Raw genomic sequence first — 22008 nt, 5'->3', positions numbered from 1 at the left:
TCTGTTGCTTTGCTAGTGGAAGGAGTGTTGAGTGCATTTCTGAGGAAATTGATACACCGCAGTTTGACCAGCACACACCACACCTCCCCTAACCGCAATCTACATTTGATTACATGTGGGCAAATGTGTGTATTATTATGCATATAACTTGCTACTAGTACAACTTGACTTTTCTGGGCTGTGGTTTCAAAAGTAGTTCCCAATTGGCTTACACTAGCGAATTACTACTTTTTCTCTGCGAAAAATGTATTTCGTCTTTTCTGACGATAATATTGCCTATTGGTTACATTTCAGAAAGTAACTTTAGTGGAACGATTTAATATTTCTGTAAATAATTTGGTTGAAAGAAATCAAAGAGGTATTTCGAATTGTCGTCAAACAATGGCAACAATTCTAACAGTAAAATGCTTCACCAAAACCTACACGTGAAATATTCTCAATACAGAGGGCTCTTTTCAAATTGTAGCATAATCATCATTATTGTTTGCTGAATAACCCTGCTCTAGTCTTCACCAGCTGCAGCCTATGCCTGGAATTATCTTGGTTTCGTACCTGTGTCTTCCATGCCTGAAACCACAAAAAACCCAAGTTTTCATCTGCACCGTCAATCATCTGAGCGGCAGGCAGTCCCTTCTTCTCTGTCGGTGGTACGTTCTAAAGAGTGGGATGGGTAGTCGGTATTTGGCTGTAATATGTGACTTATTGTGGTTATTACAAACGAGTGCACGTTCGATTTTTCGAGTTTAAGGTTGCAGCGCTTCCAATATTCGCCTTTATCACATATCGCGCCAAAGACATCTCTTCTCAAAGATCAGCAGCGTCTATTTATAAAGAGATTTACATTAATTGATCCACATTGTTTCTGACAGAGTCCGATGAAGCTGAAAAAGCGCTTTAGTTTTGGGACCATTTATTTTCAAGAGCATATTTTTGTTGCTCTTTCTATACCTTCTAAGGCTTCTTTCCAACTAGGCAATGAGGATGTAATACTGCTCATGTCGCCCACGTAAGCCAGCAACTGAACCGATTTAAATGAAGTAGTTCCCTTTGTGTTTACGCCTGAATCTCTGATAACCTTTTCAAGGGCAATATTAAGGAGTAGAAATGGTGTCGAACTCTTGTGACAGATTGCCTTGAACTCTCACGCCTTTGCTTGCATTGTGCATAGTCGATTATCGGCAATGCCGGGCTCGGCCATCTCTGAGAAGAGCTGGTTTCGAACTATGCTGCTGTAAGCTGCTTTGAAATCTATGAAAAGATGATACGTCGTCATGTCGTATTCACGAGACTTTTCCAATATCCGTCTTAGTACGAAAAAGTGGTCAATCGTTGATCTTACTTCTTGAAAACCGGCCTGGTAGCTAAAATGTTTGAGTTTTTTTGTGTAAAATATATTTTTATAGCAATAAATGCGTAATCCCGTCTCTTTTTGTGTTGCTAAAACTCTGGCAGCGCTTGATATTGTCTTACGAAATTTCTTTATCCCGAGTTGTCAAGTGGGAAGCAGTGATAATTAACATTTTTTGTTAGATTAGCAAATCTGGGTTTACCGCGTTCTGGAAGTGACAACAACAACTATGGAATTTTGTGTATTTACATATGTGGTTAAGCCTAAGCTGCAGAAATTTATTGAATTGGGCTCGTTTTGATAACCGTGTATAATTGTAATCGTATATCAGTACATAAACATGTAGTCACGGTTGTTTCAAAGCATACAATTTTAGCTGATTACGCTAGAGCATCGCTGAATACTACATAGCTACAATTCGGTGGAAAATGCAGTGCATATAATTTCCTTTACTTAAAGCCCAGAATGGCTTGCAGTGACAATTTACGGAATAAAAAATTAGAGATAAGTAAGATTAAGTAAATATATTTTATAATATAAATATGTATATACATACATACAACGCATGTCTGTATTTGGAACTTTGTAATTCTGTTTGACTTTCCATTAACCGAATATATTTGCCATTCTGCATTATTTCCAGGAATCAAAAACTTATGAAAACATTGCCGTGGCATCGAATGCAGCAGGCACCGGCCCGCAGAGCTATCAACAGCAAGCAACAGCAATTCCACAACGGCCAGCTCATGCGAAAGAGTATAATTTTTTAGATATCGAATTCAAATATGGTTTTCTGCAGGTGAGTATGTACGGTTATAATGAATTGGTTTGCACGATATACAGTCACTCACACCTTATTCGATATAGACACGATTATTATGTAGACTCTTCTACAATATATTTCATAATATGTTGTGAAAATGGAAAAACAGAGTATGAAGATATTTTATTTATTTTGTTTGATTTCATTTTTCAACACAGAATATAAAAAGTGTTCACTCATTTCATTGCGTTGAAAATAAAAATAATGATGCAAATGCGTTTACCTTAATCTCCTCTACAAAAAATACGGTCCTCCAAAATGCTGGAGTTTTACTTCTATCCCTTGCACTGGTAAGTCTTACATAAATCCTTTTCGACCATTCCATCAAGCTCTGGGGAGCTTTTTGCTTGGATTTTTCTGCACAGTTCTATTTGTATTCTGTTGTCCCTTATTTACCACACGAAAGGTACAATTAAAAATTCTACAAAGCGCCATTTTTCAGCTCTTTTACGATGCGATATTGCTTCTTTGAAATGCTTCAAAAGCAACTCATGTTTATATCTCGAAGTACGTGGTCCCATGGCTTAAAAACATGCGTGGCCCGTAGAACACAAAACAGAAGTGAAACTTTCAAGGCAGACAAAGAAAGAGAAAGAGACCCGAGAGAGAATGAGAGAGAGTGAGAGAGAGAGAGAGAGAGAGAAAGAATATATATCTAAATAAATTCACAACATTTGCAGAGAATACAAATAGACAAAACTTACAAAAACCGGAGAAGGGTCGACCGGTGTAGGTAAACGCTGGACACAAGCCGCGGCAACAACGCGCACTACTCCGAGCGTTTATCACCCGCACAAACGCAGCGATTCAGGACAGCAGCAACGCCACAAATGGGTAGCACTTTATAGCACGCACACGCACTGGCCAGGAAACGGAACTAAGCGCCAAAAAGTAGGCACAAAAAAAACGCCAAAAAATTGGGACCCAAAAACGCCCCAAACAGTAGGCACCAAAGAAATATAACGCCAAAAAGTAGGCACCAAAAATATATTTGCTACAAGTTTGCACCAACAAACAAGCGCCAAAAAGTAGGCAGTGTTATTTCTCACTAGAAATTAGCAACCTAAAAATTAGCAAGCAAAAAATAGCCTAAAGTATATCTAAGATATATATAAGGTATATCCCTTTCTCTCCTTTTCCTCTACGTTACATCTTTTTTCTCTCTCGCGGAACGAAAATGTCCAAAACGTTGCTTTATGTCAAATGCATTCTACAAACTCTCGTATAATAAGAATACAAATTTAAGCTGCGGCATGAATTCTCTGTATGTTGTCATTTTTTCTTTTTTGTTACAATGAAATGAGCGAATACTTGTTTGTAGTATTTATGAATATACTTATTGACCACTTTACAGAAAAATCGTATCTGTATCAAATAAGGTGTGAGTGAATGTAAGTATGCACATGTATGAGTGTATGAAATTAGAAATGTAGGCAATATTTGAAGTTGGTAATGGTCGACATTTTAGTTTACTTAATTAGTTATGGCTGAGCGCACAATTTTGTCCATAAAAGAGGAAAATAAATTCCAGAACATCTTTACAAAGTCATCAACAGATTTGCCAGCGTTAGTTTGAATGTGTATTCATTAAAGTAAAGGGCCTACATTTTATGAAGGAGAAGTGATTGAAAATTGCCCAATGTCCTCGTTTAGAAAAGCGGATTCGTTTTGTGAAACCTTTTATGAAGTTTAAGCATATTTGGAATTTTCACTCCGATTTTTATTTTCCATCCTCCGAATTGAAATTATTCTTCACGGGAATTTCGTTTACGCAGGCAAAAAAAAAAAAAACGTGGTCTCTGCTGGATATTATTGTGCTAAGATTACCGCAGCATCTAGGAGTAGCGTTTTAAATAGTGTTTGATTTTGTTCTTGCATATGAGTATTTTAGAACATAGTGAGTTATAGACGTCTCCTTGTTTCGCTAATCGTTTTGCCTGTGATGGATTTTTTCTTATTCAGAATTAATAAATTTATATAATTGTTCGAATTCCATTAGATTCATTAGATTCCAATTTATGAATTATTTTAGGTCTGCAAGCATGCAAGCAGATGGAAGTCACTACGGGCCAAATCTTGTGAATACGCCTGATGCTAAGAAATGGATTTTCTTTTTTTTCTTGATTGGCGCTATAACCCCTTATGCGTCGTTTCTTATTCGTGCTGACCGGCGGCAATTGAAAACACGAAGTGAAGCCAAGCTCTTCTCCATCTGATCTTTCCAACGCAGAGCTCAGCTCACTTAGTCCAAAGTAGCACATGTTGACAAGAGAGATTCTCCATTGGATTTCCAGGCTGGAATTCATGGATTCATGGATTTTAGCCATGTTCTTGCGACATGGTGGATTGTACTGATGAAAACTAATTTTTTTCATTTGCAAACTGGGTTTTATACGATTTCTTAATTTTTTCATTTAGCTAACTTAAAAGTTTACAATAATTTTCAGTTTTACCAGTTTGCAAGTAATCGATTTCTGGACAAGAACTCGATTTGGAGCCGAAGAACCAGGTTAACACTACTCTTTAGCCTTTGTTTTGATGAAGGATCATGGTGATAGAGCCAAGTCTCAGCCATAGTGTTGAATCATTGCACAAAATCTACTTTAGCTTTTCGAAAACCCTCTAAATGTTGCTGAGAAAGTCGCATTCGAATGTGTTTTTGTTTCATTGTTGTTTCATGCGACAGCCCAATACTTGAGTCAAAATATTTCTTTCATCGCTCAATGAGGTGCCAGCTTAAACTCTTTCAGTCGCTCGATGATATTCAAATAATTTCTGGTGTTGTTATTGTTTTTGGTCGTCCTTGACGTGGATCATCTTAATCTTATTTGCGTGGGAACCAGTCGCTGGACCTTGTTTATTTTCATGTCGAAAACCAAACTTCTGAAAAACCACCCGTTATAGCTTGACTATTTTCTTATTGTAAAGAATTAAATATCGGGCTGCAACCATTTCTCTGTAAGAAACCAACATTTCAAATGCATTTCCAATGTATTACTTTTCTACGTAACATAAATACAAAGGTTAAAGGTTTGTGTATGTTTGTATGCACATACATACTTATGAACATATAAGTATATAATACATACATATATATTCACATCATTTTCTTTAATTTTCAATTTTCTCATTTACGCAGCTAGTGGAAGCTTTATCCTATTTACATTATTCGGGCCATGTTATTCATCGGAATGTGTGCCCATCATCAATATTGGTTACCAAACGTGGTACCTGGAAGCTGGCTGGCTTAGAATTTATTGGTGAGCGCATTTATTTAAAATTTATCAATTTATTGGTTTTATATACTCTCGCTTGTGCTGACCTAGGTTGAAAAATATAATTTGATAATAATTTTATTTTAACTTGTACCTGGTAATATTTTAATATACTATATACGTATTTATGGATTTATTATAACATGCACCATTTGCTGTCTCTAGCTAAAATTAGCCATATATTCTCTTTGTGTGGGAAAATCGATAGCGCAAATAATCAGACTTCCCTAACTTCAGTTAATTTCTATAGTAATAAATGCAATTACAATTTTAGGGTTTCGAAGCTGTCCGCCGCATGTCCGTGCGCATGATAGCTCGAGCAAAAATTAATATGTGTCAATTAAACTTGGTACACATATTACTCTTTGTCCAAGTTAGTGTGGTTTTGAAATTGGTCAATAACCACGCCAACCCATATAACTTTAATTTTCAAACGAAAAAAATTTAATAACTCTGTTATAATTGAAGGAATTATTTAATACGAAAAACTATTTAATACGAAAAACTATTTAATAGTAAAACCAAAAATGCATGCATTTCGATAACGGCTTAATAAAATTCGCCAAAGCGTGGTGCACCTTTTCCTCCCAAACTTATTTCGATCCAACATAGGGCCACATTTTATATGGAACCTCCGCCGGTTTCATATTTTCGCATTGCCTGTGAGTTTGATTTCAAGTTTGAACCGTCAGCAAAAATTCAATTTTACTAAAAGGAGCGCGGGTATATAAATTGTAGTCCGAACCAAATTTAGCACTTTCTTACTTGCTTTTATTTCTATATATTTTCAACAGAAAGAATGAATGAGACTGATGTAAATGAGTTAGTTCCTTGTCAACCTTGGAGTAACAGGGTATCGAAAATGGCTCAACCCAACTTGGATTTTATGGGTAAGTATATAATAATAATACTTATAACTATCACTAAGATAAAAGTAGGTGTTTGTTTGGTTCCTTTCCAACTAAAATAATGGCGCAGACGATAATGAGACACTGTTTCTACAATTAGTTGCCTTGAACTTCCATTTGCACAGTGCAGAGTACATAACTTTAAAGAATTGAAAAATGTAGCATTACGGAGATGATTGTTTTCCAAAAATCCAAAATTGTCCCTTTGTTTCTTTTGTTGTTTGAGAAAAGAACAGATGAGCGTAGTTTTGGCCATTCACTGACTCTCCCAACATTCTTTCTGCTGACATCTTTATGCGCTAAAAATGGCGGCAGACTGAGACTATGATAAAAAATACCAATTAGCAGAGACAAGTAAGCTTTAAATTTAGTCATTAAGTTTCGTGTTTGCTCACATACAATTCAGCTTAGACAATTAGTTTTTGACAGCTGAAAGAGTTTTGATTTTTGGTGTGGGAAAAATGGCGAAAAACCTAATTTTAGAACGAATTCTATTCGTTTATAATAAACATATTGAGTTTTCCTAGTCAATACCATCGAGTTTTGATTGCAGTTTAGAAAAGCTTACTTGCTTAATCTTAAAAGTTTAAGGATGCAACAGCAATTGTTCCTTGCAGCATTACAACAAAGGCAACGTAAAGTTCGATGTGGAAGCAATGATGATAGAATACAAGATTTGGCCATCTAAAGCGAAGTTGTGGGAGTACCTTTGCCTTTTGCAAGTGCTTAATTTTATAGTGAGTCATTCGAAGTGAGTTTTTGTTAAATTAAAATTAATAGTTTTATCTAAATGAAGTGAGTGGTTTTAAATTGTCTTCTGTCTTCGTCTTCTTTGTAGCAGATTCACCGGGGGAAATCCATTGTTTTGATTGTTGCTTAGTTTCTGGTGTGTAATGATGGATCCAGGTTTCATCAACGGTGACAACTCGGCGCACAAATTCCTTCGGATCTCGCTTAAATTGCTCCAAACACTGCTTCAAAGTTAACAGCCGCATCCGCTTGTTGTACACCGTGAGCAATCGCGGCACCCATCGGGCCAACAATGTTTTTATCACCAACTTAAATATTAATTGGCATTCCGGTCGACACACCTATGGTCTCTGTTACTTCGCGCATTTTCGTTCGTCGATCAGCGAGAATCATGCCGTCATCAAAAACAGATGTTGGCCCACGTTTAAATTCGTTGAACCAATATCTAACCGTGGTCATAGACAGCTTTCAGCTTTGCTTTTATCTCCTCCAAGAACAAAAAGCGAAGTACCGAACGATTCTGCAAAAATCACGAAACACGTCTTACTCGAATAGTTGCCAAATCCTTACTAACCTATCAATTAGTCTGAAAATTGTTTTGCCGTCGGTGCTAACACCAACTTCTCTCAGAAACGCCCTCTGTCATCAAACACGTGTACTTATTGAACCGCCCTCGCAAATGAACACATCAAAGCTGGAATGTAGCTGCCTTAAATTGCACTTGTTTGTAAAATAGTGAGTTATGCCAATTTTATGAGGTATAACCATACTCGCTAGCTGTGAATCTTGCTCGATAACTTCGTTGTTGCTTTCGCTTGCAAATTTTTCGTAAAGTTAGTCCAGCAGAGTCGCTGCCAATTTGATTTGGTATATAAAGTGAGTTCAAATTAAGGCCCAAATCCCTGAAATATTCTAAATTTCCAATTAGGCATGTATCTAAGTACCATAGTCCATATTCTGACCGATTTTATGTCGATATAATTTTAAGTTTAAAGAACAAGAATCCCTTCATATATGTACGCCGAACTCTGTTGATCGATTCCCCAACTCGGTGTCACTAATTTCTAAAATGCTTAAAATTAAATACAAATATACTAAAATTTTTATAACCTACAATGTTGACCTAAACTATATTATATTTGTATTTCCTTTTTCCTTACCCAGCTCCCGAGACTCAATTAACTTCGAAGGGCAGCCTACTTAGTGATATGTTTTCATTGGGTTTGGTAATATGTGCCGTCTTCAATAATGGACGTCCGCTTATACAAGCCGGTAATATAGTTTCAAATTATATGAAGCAGTTGGAAACGGTAAGTAGCTTAATTTATTTTCTTTTTATACACTGTAATATTTTAAAAACGCATACATATTTATACTATTATTATATTATTTGAATAGCAAAAAATATAGTAGGGCAATACTTATATTTATGGAGATGCATTCATTTATCTTGCGTTATCTTCTTAAACTATTTTGCTAGAAACAAATTTGATTGCTTTTCATTCGATAACTTTATTTGCAACTCAAGCTCAACATCATACTTTTTCTATGCACTCATATACATATACATAGTAACAACAAACTTCTACACCTTTGCAGCTTCTATTCAGTAAAATTCACTTCACAGATGCCATTCATCTTTCTAGGCACACACCTAACCCGAGCAGTGCGCCACTTGTATACAAATGTAATCAACAATTTTCCTCAAAACCTAATTAGATTTCTAGCTTCATTTATTTAAAGTACAAAAACAAAAAAGCTGACTTGAAGTAATAAATACAGGCTCAAAACTCAGAACTCATAACACATAAACTGTGCACAGTCTGTCTAATAGATGTGTAACCGTAGCGTGTAAGAGTTGCATTATAAAATAATTTGTGCGCCGCTAAATAGGCGTATCCTTTTCGCAATACGCGTTGTGCAATTTGTTACTTTTGTGAGAAATTTAGAAGACGTACGTTGTTTTTACAAAATGAGCTCCGCGTAGTGAAACTATTACAAGCAGTGTTCCTATGTACACCCTCTAAAAGTATAAAAATATCACGTGCATCTTTAGCAAAATATTTGAAGAAGTCGAAGACTTAATTAATCATAAATAAATTGGTGAAATGGTATTTACATATACATATATATTATATAATTGGCGCGTACACCCGAGCTCCTCCTCCTTTGTGGTGTGCGTCTTGATGTTGTTCGAACTCCGAACGGCAGATATTTTTATGAGGAACTTTTTCATGGCAGAAATACACTCAGAGGTTTGCCATTGCTTGCCGAGGGGCGACCGCTATTAGAAACATGTTTTCTTTTTCTTTTAATTTTGGTGTTTCGCCGAGATTTGAACCTACGTTCTCTCTGTGAATTCCGAATGGTAGTCGCGCAACAACCCATTCGGCTACGGCGGCCGCCGTATACCGAAGTTAAAAATGTCAATGACTTTGCCAGAGGAAGCCAAAAAAATTATTTACAAAATGTGAACAATCAATGGGTTGCACATAATTGGGGTTCAAACAAGCTATATGAAAGCGCGAAGCGATGTTCAGCCTTCAAGTTCTAGTACAAAACTGTAAAGAAGTTCGGTTTTCACTGACTATCAAAAGGCTTTTGATTTGGTACTGCCACAAAAATATTTGACATTTTAAGATATTGATGAAAAATAAATAAGGTTCATTTTCAACTCGTATTTTTGTCAAACTGCGAACGCGAGACTAAAAAAGGATGTGAGAAGTGATGTTGCATTCAAGAGGACAGTTCACCAAGGATGTATTTTACACTAACGGTCTTTAATTTATACTCGGAATATACTTTATATGTGAAGAAGCTTAGGAATAAAAGTCAATAGCGAAATAATAAATAATATACGATTTGCCGATGCCTTCACACTATTGGCTCTCAAAATTAATGTTCTGCAATATCTCGTTAAAGAAGTCAGCGAAAAAAACTCTGCAATACGGCCTTAGTATTAACACCAAAAAAACCAAATTCAACAAATCACCGATTCAAACATTTATGTATAAATTAATACGTGCTAGCGTCTTCATGGCAAACATTACGTTCCCATATAAAACGCTGACGCTCTTGTCCGCAAACAACGCATAGCGAATACGAGGGGTGCCTTTTATATTTCGGGATTTGGCAACCCTGGTGTTGCAATCTGGCAACTGACAGCTGTATCGCAAAGTTTGACATTTTTTGGCTTTTACGTACTCAGAACCAGAACGTTTTGAAATACCAGCGCTATTTGTATTGTTTACAGTAACTTAAAATGAAATTAAATCGTGAACATTTTCGTGCGATTATTTTTTACAACTTTCGACGTGGATTAACTCAGTAACATTGCATGGATGAACTTAATTCATTTTTTGGCGATAAAGCTCCATCAAGGACCAGTGTTTATCGATGGTATGGTGAATTCAATCGTGGTCGTAGTTCACTCCAAGACGAATTTCGTAAAGGTCGTCCAAATTCAGTTGTTGTTCCGAAAACCATTGATGCTGTGCGCGAACTGATATTGCAAGATCGTCATGTGACCTATCGTGAGATTGAGACAATCTTAGGCATTAGTGGGACCAGCATACATTCAATATTGCATAAACATTTGACTGTCAAAAAAATTTGTTCACGTTGAATCCCACACAATTTGTCAGTCGCTCAAAAAAAGGCTCGTGTCGATTGGTCGAAGAAAATGCTCAAAAAATACGATCGCGGAGCTTCGAAACACGTCTATGACATCGTGACAGGTGATGAATCATGGTTTTACGCGTATGAGCCCAAAAGTGAGCAGCAGTCGACTGTATGGGTGTTTCAAGATGAGCCAAATCCAACAAAAGTTGTTCGCGCACGAAACACTTCCAAGCAAATGGTCGCCTGTTTTTTCGGAAAAACTGGACATGTCGCAACCGTACCACTAGAACAACGCAGAACAGTAAATTCTGAGTGGTACACAACCATTTGTTTTCCAGTTGTCTTACAAGAAATTAGGAAAACCAATCGCCAAAGACGGATCACTCTTCACCAGGACAATGCGAGCTCTCACACATCGACTCAAACAACTGCATTTTCGAGCACCCAAAACATCGAATTAATGGGTCATCCGCCGTATAGTCCTGACTTGGCACCGAATGACTTCTTTTTATTCCCGTACGTAAAAAACAAACTGAGAGGTCAACGTTTTTCGACACCTGAAGAAGCGGTTGCGGCATTCCGAATGCATGTTTTGGACGTACCTCATTCAGAGTGGCAAAAGTGCTTCGACAATTGGTTGTATAGATCTTCATGGAGAATATTTTGAAAAACAATAAAGGGATTTTCGATGATTAAAATTTGTTTTTGTTCTCTAATCCCGACATATAAAAGGCACCCCTCGTATGACACCTGCTAATGCGCTAATGGGAAACATTTCGCTCGCATACAAATCCTGACGCTATGTCTGCGAAAGTGCGCGTGTTGGAAGTTACCTGCGGCAAGAATACCAACTTCATTCGCTGCTGCATTTACTATCAATAAAATAAGCTTGAGTTTAGGTTTAGTCTTTAGTCTTTTGCCAGACTCTAACGACCAAAACCAATAAAATTAAAAATTGTAACTGTTTTGAAACCAATAAAATCGTTATAATCGTTAGAAAAGAAAAGAAGATAGGGCATACTCTGCCGCATGCCGCTTTGACTTGGAACCCGAAAGGAACGAGAAGAAGAGGCAGACCATAGATGACTTGGTAAAGAACTATCCGCAATGAAACTGGAAAATCCTTTAATGAACTGAGATTTATGTCTAGAAATAAAAATGTTTGGAAAACTTTTGTTGAATCCTTTAGCTCCTAAAAGAGTATGGAATAATAATAATAAAAAAATCGTTATATATTGTACCTATGATAACTTATATGACAATCCGATCCAAAGAGTACCGCGATTTAAGTATTTAGGATATTGGCTTAGCGGAACATGGGCAAATAACAGATGAATTTGCTGTCGGTTTAGAGCAGCGAGAGAAGTTTTCTTCAATTTCAGAAAATTTCTTTCCAGTAAAAGCTTGAACAGGAAATTAAGTCTTTGGTTCCTGAAATGTTACGTTTGGTTTGATTTAATGTAAGGTGTGTATCTCTAAAGGTTACGAGTATGAATAAAGGTTACGAGTATGAATAGTTGAGTGTTATCAGTTAGTAACAGAGAAGTCTTTACGAAACCTAGAAAAGATAGAGAGCTTTTTTTAAAGATAAAGCGCCGCAAAACCTCATATTTTGGTCATATTAGGCGTGGTCCTAAATACGAGGTGTTGCAACTGTTTGTGCAAGGTAACATCGAAGGCCACCGAGGAATGGGAAGAAAGCTAAGTAACATAAGAGAGCAGACAGGATTGAGGACAGTTGGTTGAAGCAGCCCGATGCAGAGACAATTACCACAATATCATATCTCATATTTTGTAGTTTGGTTTAATGTAAAAAAGAATAAGTAATCCTTTATCAAATTTGTTTTAAAATTAGTGAACAATTTGTTACTGTGATCGCTTATACTCCATAGTAAGAATGTGCACATAAAATAAAAATATAATAAATATTATAAGTCCATGCAATGCAGTTAGTTAGAATCGAATAGGCCAAATAGTTTCTAACTTATTGCGACTACGCTTCCATTAGACAGACTGTACGTATAAAAAACTGGCTGAAATATGTGCTTTGCAGTTACTCAGTGTTTTGAAGATTTGTATGGTGACCACCGTAGCCGTATGGGTTGGTGCGTGTCTACCATTCGAAAGGGCGTAGGTTCAAATCTGCGTGCATGAAACGCTAAAATAATAGATCAAGTTTTTTCGAATAGCGGTCGCCTCTCGGCAGGTGTATTTCTGCCATGAAAAAACATCGCATAAAAAAAGTCTGGCGGCTTTGAATGTTGCGAAGCTACACTTGTGCATGGCAATCATCGCAATATGAGTGGATGAAGGGTTGTGCAAGACAAACACAGTTCAAGACAATTTTTTTTTAAAGACATTTTTTTTTTAATTGAAGGTAATACATACTTTAAGTGTTTTCTTTTTGATCCAACAGCAACATGGATTCCCAAACAGCAGTATCCATCACCTCTCCAGTCGATTGAGTTATTTGACACGGTGTCATACATTTTGTATGGCCCTGGATAGACTCTTGCTTCGACTCAGGTTCGACTCAAAGCAAATTTCGTCTGCAATAATAATTCGGTTGGCGAGAACAATTTACCCTTTTTATGCTTTTGAAGTGGAGTAATTTTTTTTATACCCATCTTGCGCTGACATCAGTCAAATATGAATTGGAAAACGAGCTTCCTCATTCAACTTTCTGCTTAAATATTTAATAATGATATCCACTTCGAAGAAGTGGGACTATGTATGAGGGTAACTCTGATTAAATAAAATTTTGAATTGTGGTGCTGTAATGATTATACAAGTATGATATAAGAAGAAGACCGCTACACACAAGTCGCTGCTGGGAGATTGATTTTTGGCAATATATTTTTCTTATTCACCTGCAGTGAAGCAATCAATGCTGTTTGCTTTTATCTCAATTTTTAAGCATGGTAAATTCCAGAAAAAAACAACAGAATTAATTCAACTACTATAGAAACTTAATTCACTGAAGTGGCCAAGAAAAAAAAAAAAACAATTGTAAACTGATTCCTTCATAGTGCTTGCTTTTTCTTTGTTTTTTTTTTTTTGTCTGTTTCCGATTATAATTGGTTTGAAGTGTTATGCTTCCGAATTGCCTTTATTGCAGTGAAGTACTTCGTTTAAGAGTCCTAAATGCTGATGCTTAAGCCAAACTATCATCTAGAAACGGAAGTTTATGTGCTGTTGCAAAAAGCTATTGACATTGATAAAGTTTAAATTGAATGAATGTACGTAGAGGGTTTTCCCGTAGGTACACCCAAACTTTGATAGCGTTTAGCGGTCATCTTAGTAAAGCAACTGCTCTGAAATTTGGCAATACTTTAGTCTTGACATTCAATCATGGAATACTGCAAGATTCAACATTGCATTAGAATCTACATGTACGCCAAACATTTCGTGCACATCCAGTTTATGGTGTTTGTGACCATCCAGCAGAGTCCACAGTTCGTAATTTATCCATAAGATTGGGATAGCTGGATCAGGGTCTGTTGAAGCAGTTTCTATATGTCAAAGAAATCCAAGGACTTTCGGAAATATAAGGTTGTCAAAAAAGTCTTGCGGGTTTTTTGAAAATATCGAAGCGAGCTTCTATAAGAGGGGCATTATGAAGTTGGCATCTCGTTGGGAACTCGTCATCGAACAAAACGGCGCATATTTGACTTAAATCGCATTATTATAAACAATTTTATGATCAATTGAAAATTCAATAAAAATACCGCAAGACTTTTTTGACAACCTTATATTACTGTCTTGTGCGGAAAAATTTACAGCACACTATGCCACATTGTGCGGAAAAGTTAGATTGGCGAGTTATTATCGAGACCTGACAAAGATCAATTAATAATAATTGGCACTTACACCCTTTTTTTGGTGTCTTGCCGAGTATCCCCTCTTATTTGTGGTTATTTTTCACGGGACGGATGAGATCTTTTAACTGAAGAGCTAAACCCCAAAAAAACCACAAATAGTTCGCTAATAGGCTTTGGGGGATATTATTCTTTGGCTTCGGGAATTAATTTCAGCTATGGTTCACTGGCCACCGAAATCATTTGACTTAACGCCGCTCGTACTTTTTTGTGTGGCTACTTGAAATCACTGGCCTCGTGATCAATTTATGCAAAGATCTCATCGAAAAGTAGTCCATTAAGATGGGCCGCGATAGTCATTGACCTCAAAAATATAATATATTTTAATCCTAAGATTTTTGATTATTGGCATTATAAGACCACGGTTGATTTCCTTTTTAGTCTTTTAAGGAGATGGGATTGAGAGTTATTTCTGTGTTTAAGGGGTTTGTGTGCGATTGAAGTCTTTTATGGTGAGATGTGGCAAGCTTTTTTATTTTTTCAGCAATTCTGAGAAGTTTGAGATGCATTTGGGCATTTGTGATGTAATATGGAGCATTTGTAATCATTCCTAAAATTTTGGACTGGAATCTTTGCAGCATTTCGATGTTAGAGATAGCTGCAGTGTCCCAAAGTTGTATACCATAGATCATATTGGTGAAGAAAAACATGGGAATTTCGATTAAGTAACCAATATAGGTTGTCGAGTTTAATTCCAAGTGCTTTGCGTTTGATGAAAATATGCCAAGCCATTTCGTCACATTATTTTGGGGTATGATTACATTATTAAGTTTAACGGGTGTTTCATTTGAGTGTAAAAGTAACTTCAGCAGATTTTGTCTGCTTGCATTTATTTTCCAAATTTTCGGTCATTGAGCTATTTTATCAAGTCCTGTCTGGAGTTTGAGCGAAGTGGAAGTGTGGAGTGGAAGTTAATAGCGAATAGGGCGGTGTCATCTGTAAAAGGTCCGAAAATAGTTTCCTCTGTGAATGGTAGATCTTTCGTGTAAAGCAAGTAAAGTATTGAGCCACAGGGTACGCCAGCTAAACTGCCGTAGAGTTCAGATTGTTTTTCGTTTTGTTTATCAAAGAAGTGTCAGTCTGTGTCAGTGTCAGTATACTTATTAATGGGTACAGTGAATTTTATTTTGCAAAGTAAGCCATCAAGACAAACGGGGTCGAAGGCTTGAGATATGTACATATGTCGAGAATTGCTCAAAAGCTTTGTGAATACTATTTACGAGTCTGTCTACTTGTTTTTTTTTTTCTGAAGCCGAATTGGTGATTAGGTATTCATATTCAATCTGTAAATGTGGGCACAATAATTTTAAGGAAAACGGACTGCATAACTTTAAAGGCAATGGGCATTAAGCTGAAGGTATGATACAAGAAGTTTCCACTTTTTCTGCGTATTTTCCTGATTTAAGGATCAGTTTTATTTCCATTGTGGAGGAACAAAATCTGTTAGTACAACATTATTGTATACTTATACAATACATTCGTGAGAAAACGAGACTCCTTTACCGGGCAGTTCTCAAGCGATGACATCACATCCGCTATCTTTCTTTGTTTTGAGCCTTTTTATTGCTGCATGCACATCGTTTTTCGAAAAAAATGTATGGGCGGGTCCATCTGATAGATGAGTTCCAGGGTGTCTTTGACATTTTGTGCAGTACGCTAGAAAAAATGCCACCAATACAATTGTAGCAATATCACTTTAATTTTTCTGATTTATTTATTTTCAAAGTTCCAACGCTCTTATTGACAAACCCTTAAAAAGTAAAATCCAAAGAAATTTCCTTTTATCATATTTTGAGCTGAAGTTGAGTTACAGTAATTGTGAGATTTATAATTTATGAATCTTATTCAGCCTTTACTTTATGTTTAGTTTCAATTACCTGCTTGTTGTTTATTGTAATTTGAAAGGATATGTTTTCAAATATCAATTCCAATGAGTTTGAAAGAATAAATATAAATGCTATAAATACTTCATACTTCAATTAGGAAAACTAGCTACCTCCAAGAAATTGTTTTTAATTTCATTGATATGTGTTTATTTATGTATGGACGTGTGTACACCAAACACATTTGAAAGTGAAGTGTGCGGAAAAGTTCTATGAACACTTCACCCCTTTAAAGTTTACTTTTACAAAGTTTACTCTCACACGGCTACTACAATTCAAATTTAGTTTGTTTTTTAGAATTTAAACTTTAGCAGCAATCAATACTTTCATTCAACAATTCAGTGTCAAATGTGATTGATATTATATTATATTTCAAACTCATTCAATGCAATAACTGTGAAAAATATGTAATTCAAAAACTTTACTTCATATTATGGAATTACTTTAGCTGGAGGAGTCTGTGCAGAAAATGCTGCCGCGAGTACCGGTACCACTACAGGAGGCCACCTCACGTTTGGTTAGTAAAGATGCTACTGCCAGGCCGACGGCGCAACTGCTGCAACTGATTAAGTACTTTGTGTAAGTAAGAATGATAATCAATTGCGAAAAAAATATAATTAATATATACTTACATGTGATATACATCATATGCCGTGTATACCAGAAGCAAATTTATGAAATTTGTTTGCCATAAACCATATACATAGGTATTATTTTATTCGAAAATTGGATACATAGCTTTCCCATCCCAAATTTTTGATACCGTGGTTCTACTTGCCGTCGAACTTTTTTTTTATTTTTACAAAACCCAAGTACGTATTCGTATTGAGCTAAGTCTCTACTGTACATATGCCCTAGCTATGTAACGTTTAACACTAGATATACCAACGGGACAAAATAACAAGTTTAAAAATGATTTCCTTAATTTTAATTTAAGCTCTAGTGTTTGATGTAGTTATCTGAAAAATATTATTTATTTATATCCGATAATTATATAAAATTTTTCTATTTATTAATGCTACTTTTGTTGAGATAGGTATATACCAACTGGTCGAAATGGCCGGTGAACTGATAAAGCATGAATCCCGAGGAAGACCACAAAGAAGTATAGTTTTGAAAGCAAGACATTTAATTCAAGGAAAAGCTAGCAGCGCTTTTTCTTTGATAATAAAAAAAATATTATAATAACACTTGGACTGAAAAGTCCCAGATCTCACACATATAAGACACTAGTTTTATTGCACTCACCTCTTTTTCTGTTATTACTAATCCCAAAAAGACAGGTATTAAAATTTCATGAGATTCTATTCATTTGTTCGTGAGTTATTGTGCTAAGAGTGACGTTACTTTTGTTATTTTCAAAACAGTGAATCATAAAGAATTTCGTTCTTTAATTTCACATTGCTTTTTGATGGGAAAAATACCGTTCAACCGAAGCAATGACTTGAAAAGTGTTATAGGGTATCCGCACCATCAGAAACAATAATAAAACGATGGTTTACTGACTTCAAACGTGGTCGTACAGACATTGGTGATGCACAACGCAGCGGATGTCCAAATGAGGCGGTAACACCAGAAAACATATAAACAATCCACAAAATCGTTTGATCGAAAAGTGAAGTTGCGTGAGTCAGCTGCCATCGTAAAGATATCAGACGAAAGGCTTTATATTGCATGAGTATTTGACTATGGGAAAGTTTTGTTCAAAGTGGGCGCCGGCTTTACCAAAAACAGCCAAAAAAAGTCAATGAAAACAATGGAAAACTACATGAATTGAACTTCGAATTACTCCCACATCCAGATTTAGCTCCCAGCGACTACTGGCTGTTCACAGACCTAAAAAACTGCTCGCCGGTAAGAAATTTTGCTCGAATGAAGAGGTTATCGCTAAAACTGAGCCCATTTTTGAGGCAAAAGACCAAACATTTTTTTTTTATGTAGTTTTTTACTTGGGGTAATAAAAACGGGGACTTAAGTTTATAGACAAATGATGACTAGGAAAGATTTCACGGATATCTTGCAGTTTGATATGAAAAAAGATCGAAATTAAAGACTGAAAGGCTACAAATTCACCTTAATTTCAAAATTTTGGAATCCCTTCACTAAAAATTGTCAAATTTGCTATGTACCAGGAGAAAATACTGCTGTTGATGAAGAATTATTTCTCACTAAAGTCAAGTGCAAAGTTCAACCAGTATATGCCGCATAAACCGATTAAATTTGGAATTAAATTTTTGATCGCAACGGATTTGGCAAGTAAATATTTAATATAGTAAGTAAATGCGTTTCTATATTTAGGCAAAAATGGAAATAAACCAGCATCAATATCTTCGGGTGAGTTTTTGTCCTAAAACTAATTGAGCCATTTATTGGTTGGGGTAGAAATTGACAGCTGATGTTTTTTTACAAGCAAATCGCTCGTTTCAGAAGTTTCGGAAAGAAATACGACTTTAGTTAGAACTATTTATTCAAATAAGGGGTGATTTTTTAGCTATTATCTTTTTAACCAGTTGGTTTAAAAAGCTGACGCACGTTTCGTGTTTTGTTTCACTGTCAAACATCTTCAGTTTGGTCTATAATTTAACCGTGAATCGTCTTTCAAACGAACAACGCTTGCAAATCATTGAATTTTATTATAAAAATGCGTGTTCTGTTAAGAAAGTTTAAGATCCACTTTTTTATCGAAAAATTGTGTTCAGCGACGAAGCTCCTTTTTGCATCAATGGGTACGTAAATAAGCAGAATTGTCGAGTTTGGAGTGAAGATCAGACAGATGAATTGCAAGAGCTACCAATGTATCCAGAAAAGGTCACAGTTTGATGCGGTTTATGGGCTGGAGGTATTATTGGACCGTACTTCTTCAAAGATACTGCGAATCATAACGTAACTGTGAATGGTGAGCGCTACCGTAAAATGATATCCAACTTTTTTTTGCCCAAAATGCAAGAGCTTGACTTGCATGGCATGTGGTTTAAGCAAGACGGTGCCACATGCCACACAGCACGCGTAACAACGGACTTGTTGAGATGCGAGTTCGGTGAACATTTTATTTCACATTCGGGACCTGTCAATTGGCCACCCAGATCGTGCGATATAACGCCTTTAGATTATTTTTTGTGGGACTATGTTAAAACTCATGTCTATGTTATTCAGACAAGCCTGCTTCAATTAACGCATTGGAAGACAACATTAAAGCATTTATATGTGAGGTACCGGCCGAAAGATTGGAAAGAGTTTGCCAAAATTGGACTAAGCGGATGGACCATTTGAAGCGCAGCCGCGGTCAACATTTGCATGAAATAATCTTCAAACATTAAATTATATGGACTATACTATCGATTTAAATAAAAATTTCATGCATTTTTCTGAATTTTACGTGTGTTTCTTTGAAAAACTTTCCTATAGCTCTTAAAAAATCCCCCTTTAGAAAGGGTTACCAAAGATTTCCGGACAAAAAAGAGATTAACTTCCTAAATTTTCAAACTTACTTTACAAATTGAATATTTGCACACTAAAGGTGTACAAAGACAAGTAAAATAATACAGCAACAATATTTAGCTTAGAGCTACTTACTTCCCCAAAAATTAAACAAACCCGAAAAAAACTGAAATCATTTCATTTTACAACCGCACCAAATTTAGTGTAGATACAACGGACCAAATGTCTAAAAAATACAGTGTTAAGTCAGGATCTCAGAGATGGCCTTTAAAAGTATTTTTTAATATCGTCGACATGGCGGGAAATAATTCTTGGATTCTGTACAAATAACTCACGGGAACAAATATTACCAGAAAGGAATTCATTTTTCAATTAGCAGATGAACTTTCTACTGAATATCAAGATTCATTCGAACCCAAAAACCTGAATGGACTACTGATGGCAAATTAAACAGAAAATTTTACAAAAAAATGCTGTCAAATTGGATTTGCAACGAAAATAAAGCCACACATATGCATGTATCTGTGTTGGTTTTAAAAAATATGTTTGTGGGAAATGTGTATTAAACAAAATTTCAGTTCGCTTAAATTGTGCTAATAAAAGCTACAAATCAAATTACTATTAGTTAAATTTAGTATAAAATTAATAAAAATTCTATGAATAAAAAGTGCGTGTACACATAACAGAAGTGAAGCTTTCAAGGCAGGCAAAGAAAGAGAGTGAGACCCGAGAGAGAATGAGAGAGAGAGAAAGAATATATATCTAAATAAATTCACAACATTTGCAGAGAATACAAATAGAAAAAATTTACTAATAACGGAGAAGGGTCGACCGGTGTAGGTAAACGCCAGGCACAAACTGTGGCAACAACGCGCACTACTCCAAGCGTTTATCACCCGCACAAACGCAGCAATTCAGGACAGCAGCAACGGCACAAATTACCGCAAGGTAATACCAATAAATCCGACGCCGGAATGGGTAGCACTTCATAGTAAGCACAAGCACCAGCTAACAAACGGAAATAAGCGCCAAACAGAAGGCACCAAAAAAATTGGGACCAAAAAACGCTCCAATGAAATATAACGCCAAAAAGTAGCTACCAAAAATATATTTCCTACAAGTTTGCATCAACAAGCAAGCGCCAAAAAGTGTTATTTCTCACTAGAAATTAGCAACCACGAGGAAAAACTCAGGAAAATTCGCCTAAAGTGTATCTAAGATATATAGGGTTTTCCAATAACAGATTGCGCTATCGAGAGATGATTAACGATTTTTTATGGCCGGAATTGGATGGTATTGATCTTGACAACTTTTTGGCCCTACGTGCCACACAAGCAACGAAGCCTTTGACTTTTACCGGAAAAGTTTTCGGACCGTGTTATCTCTCGAAGATGTGATCACAATTGGCCACCGAGATCTTTTGATTTGACACCTTGGGACTTTCTTTCTTTGGGGACACGTGGAAAAGAAGGTCTACGCCAACAGCCCAGGGTCGATTCAATACCTCAAAGATGGAATTCATGAGGCTATCGAGGACATAGGGCAGCCACTTTGCAATTCGGTTATGGAAATTTTCATGAAAAGGATATTGTCCTGTAAGCGTGGTCGTAGTGGTCATTTGCCTGATGTTATTTTCCACTATTAATGGCATACCCTCCTCTTTATAATGAAATAAACATCCGATCATTTATATCAAAAAATATAATTTTTCTTTGAATATCAAAATAACACCTCTTATTGGAAACCCCTTTATATAAGGTATAGCTCTCTCTCTCTCCTTTTCATCTAAGTTTTTCTCTCTCGCGGAACGAAAATGCCCAAAACGTTGCATGGCCTTGAAATTTTACTCTCCATTCCCGCTCATCCATAGACGCCTAAGAAGTTCCACTTCAAAAATTAATTACATGACTCTAAAGAACCCAGTAAATATAAATAATAAATATTTTGTTTAAAAAGATGTCCAGGTCACAATGAGCTGTAAAGTATATATCAATACTTGGTATGTCTATTCTTAATAAAAATTACACAAACATTACGCGAATAAATTGCAAAAGTGTGACTGTGTGACAGCAATTTCGTCAAAT

The 22008-nt window shown here is 36.1% G+C and overlaps 1 protein-coding gene across 3 annotated transcripts in view; it reads left to right on the top strand.

Annotated features, from left to right (window-relative positions):
- Positions 1–22008, top strand: part of LOC129241547 (SCY1-like protein 2) — a 101123-nt gene that overhangs the window by 11126 nt on the left and 67989 nt on the right. For all 3 annotated transcript variants that reach the window (XM_054877943.1, XM_054877942.1, XM_054877941.1), the window contains exons 4-8: positions 1992–2147; positions 5311–5431; positions 6241–6336; positions 8269–8414; positions 16935–17065. In XM_054877943.1, coding sequence (XP_054733918.1) covers positions 1992–2147; positions 5311–5431; positions 6241–6336; positions 8269–8414; positions 16935–17065 — 650 coding nt within the window. The remainder of the gene's footprint in view (positions 1–1991; positions 2148–5310; positions 5432–6240; positions 6337–8268; positions 8415–16934; positions 17066–22008) is intronic.

The sequence above is a fragment of the Anastrepha obliqua genome, chromosome 3 (assembly GCF_027943255.1).
Source record: "Anastrepha obliqua isolate idAnaObli1 chromosome 3, idAnaObli1_1.0, whole genome shotgun sequence".
In the NCBI taxonomy this organism is placed as follows: domain Eukaryota; kingdom Metazoa; phylum Arthropoda; class Insecta; order Diptera; family Tephritidae; genus Anastrepha; species Anastrepha obliqua.
This window is presented reverse-complemented; position numbering and strand designations above follow the sequence as displayed.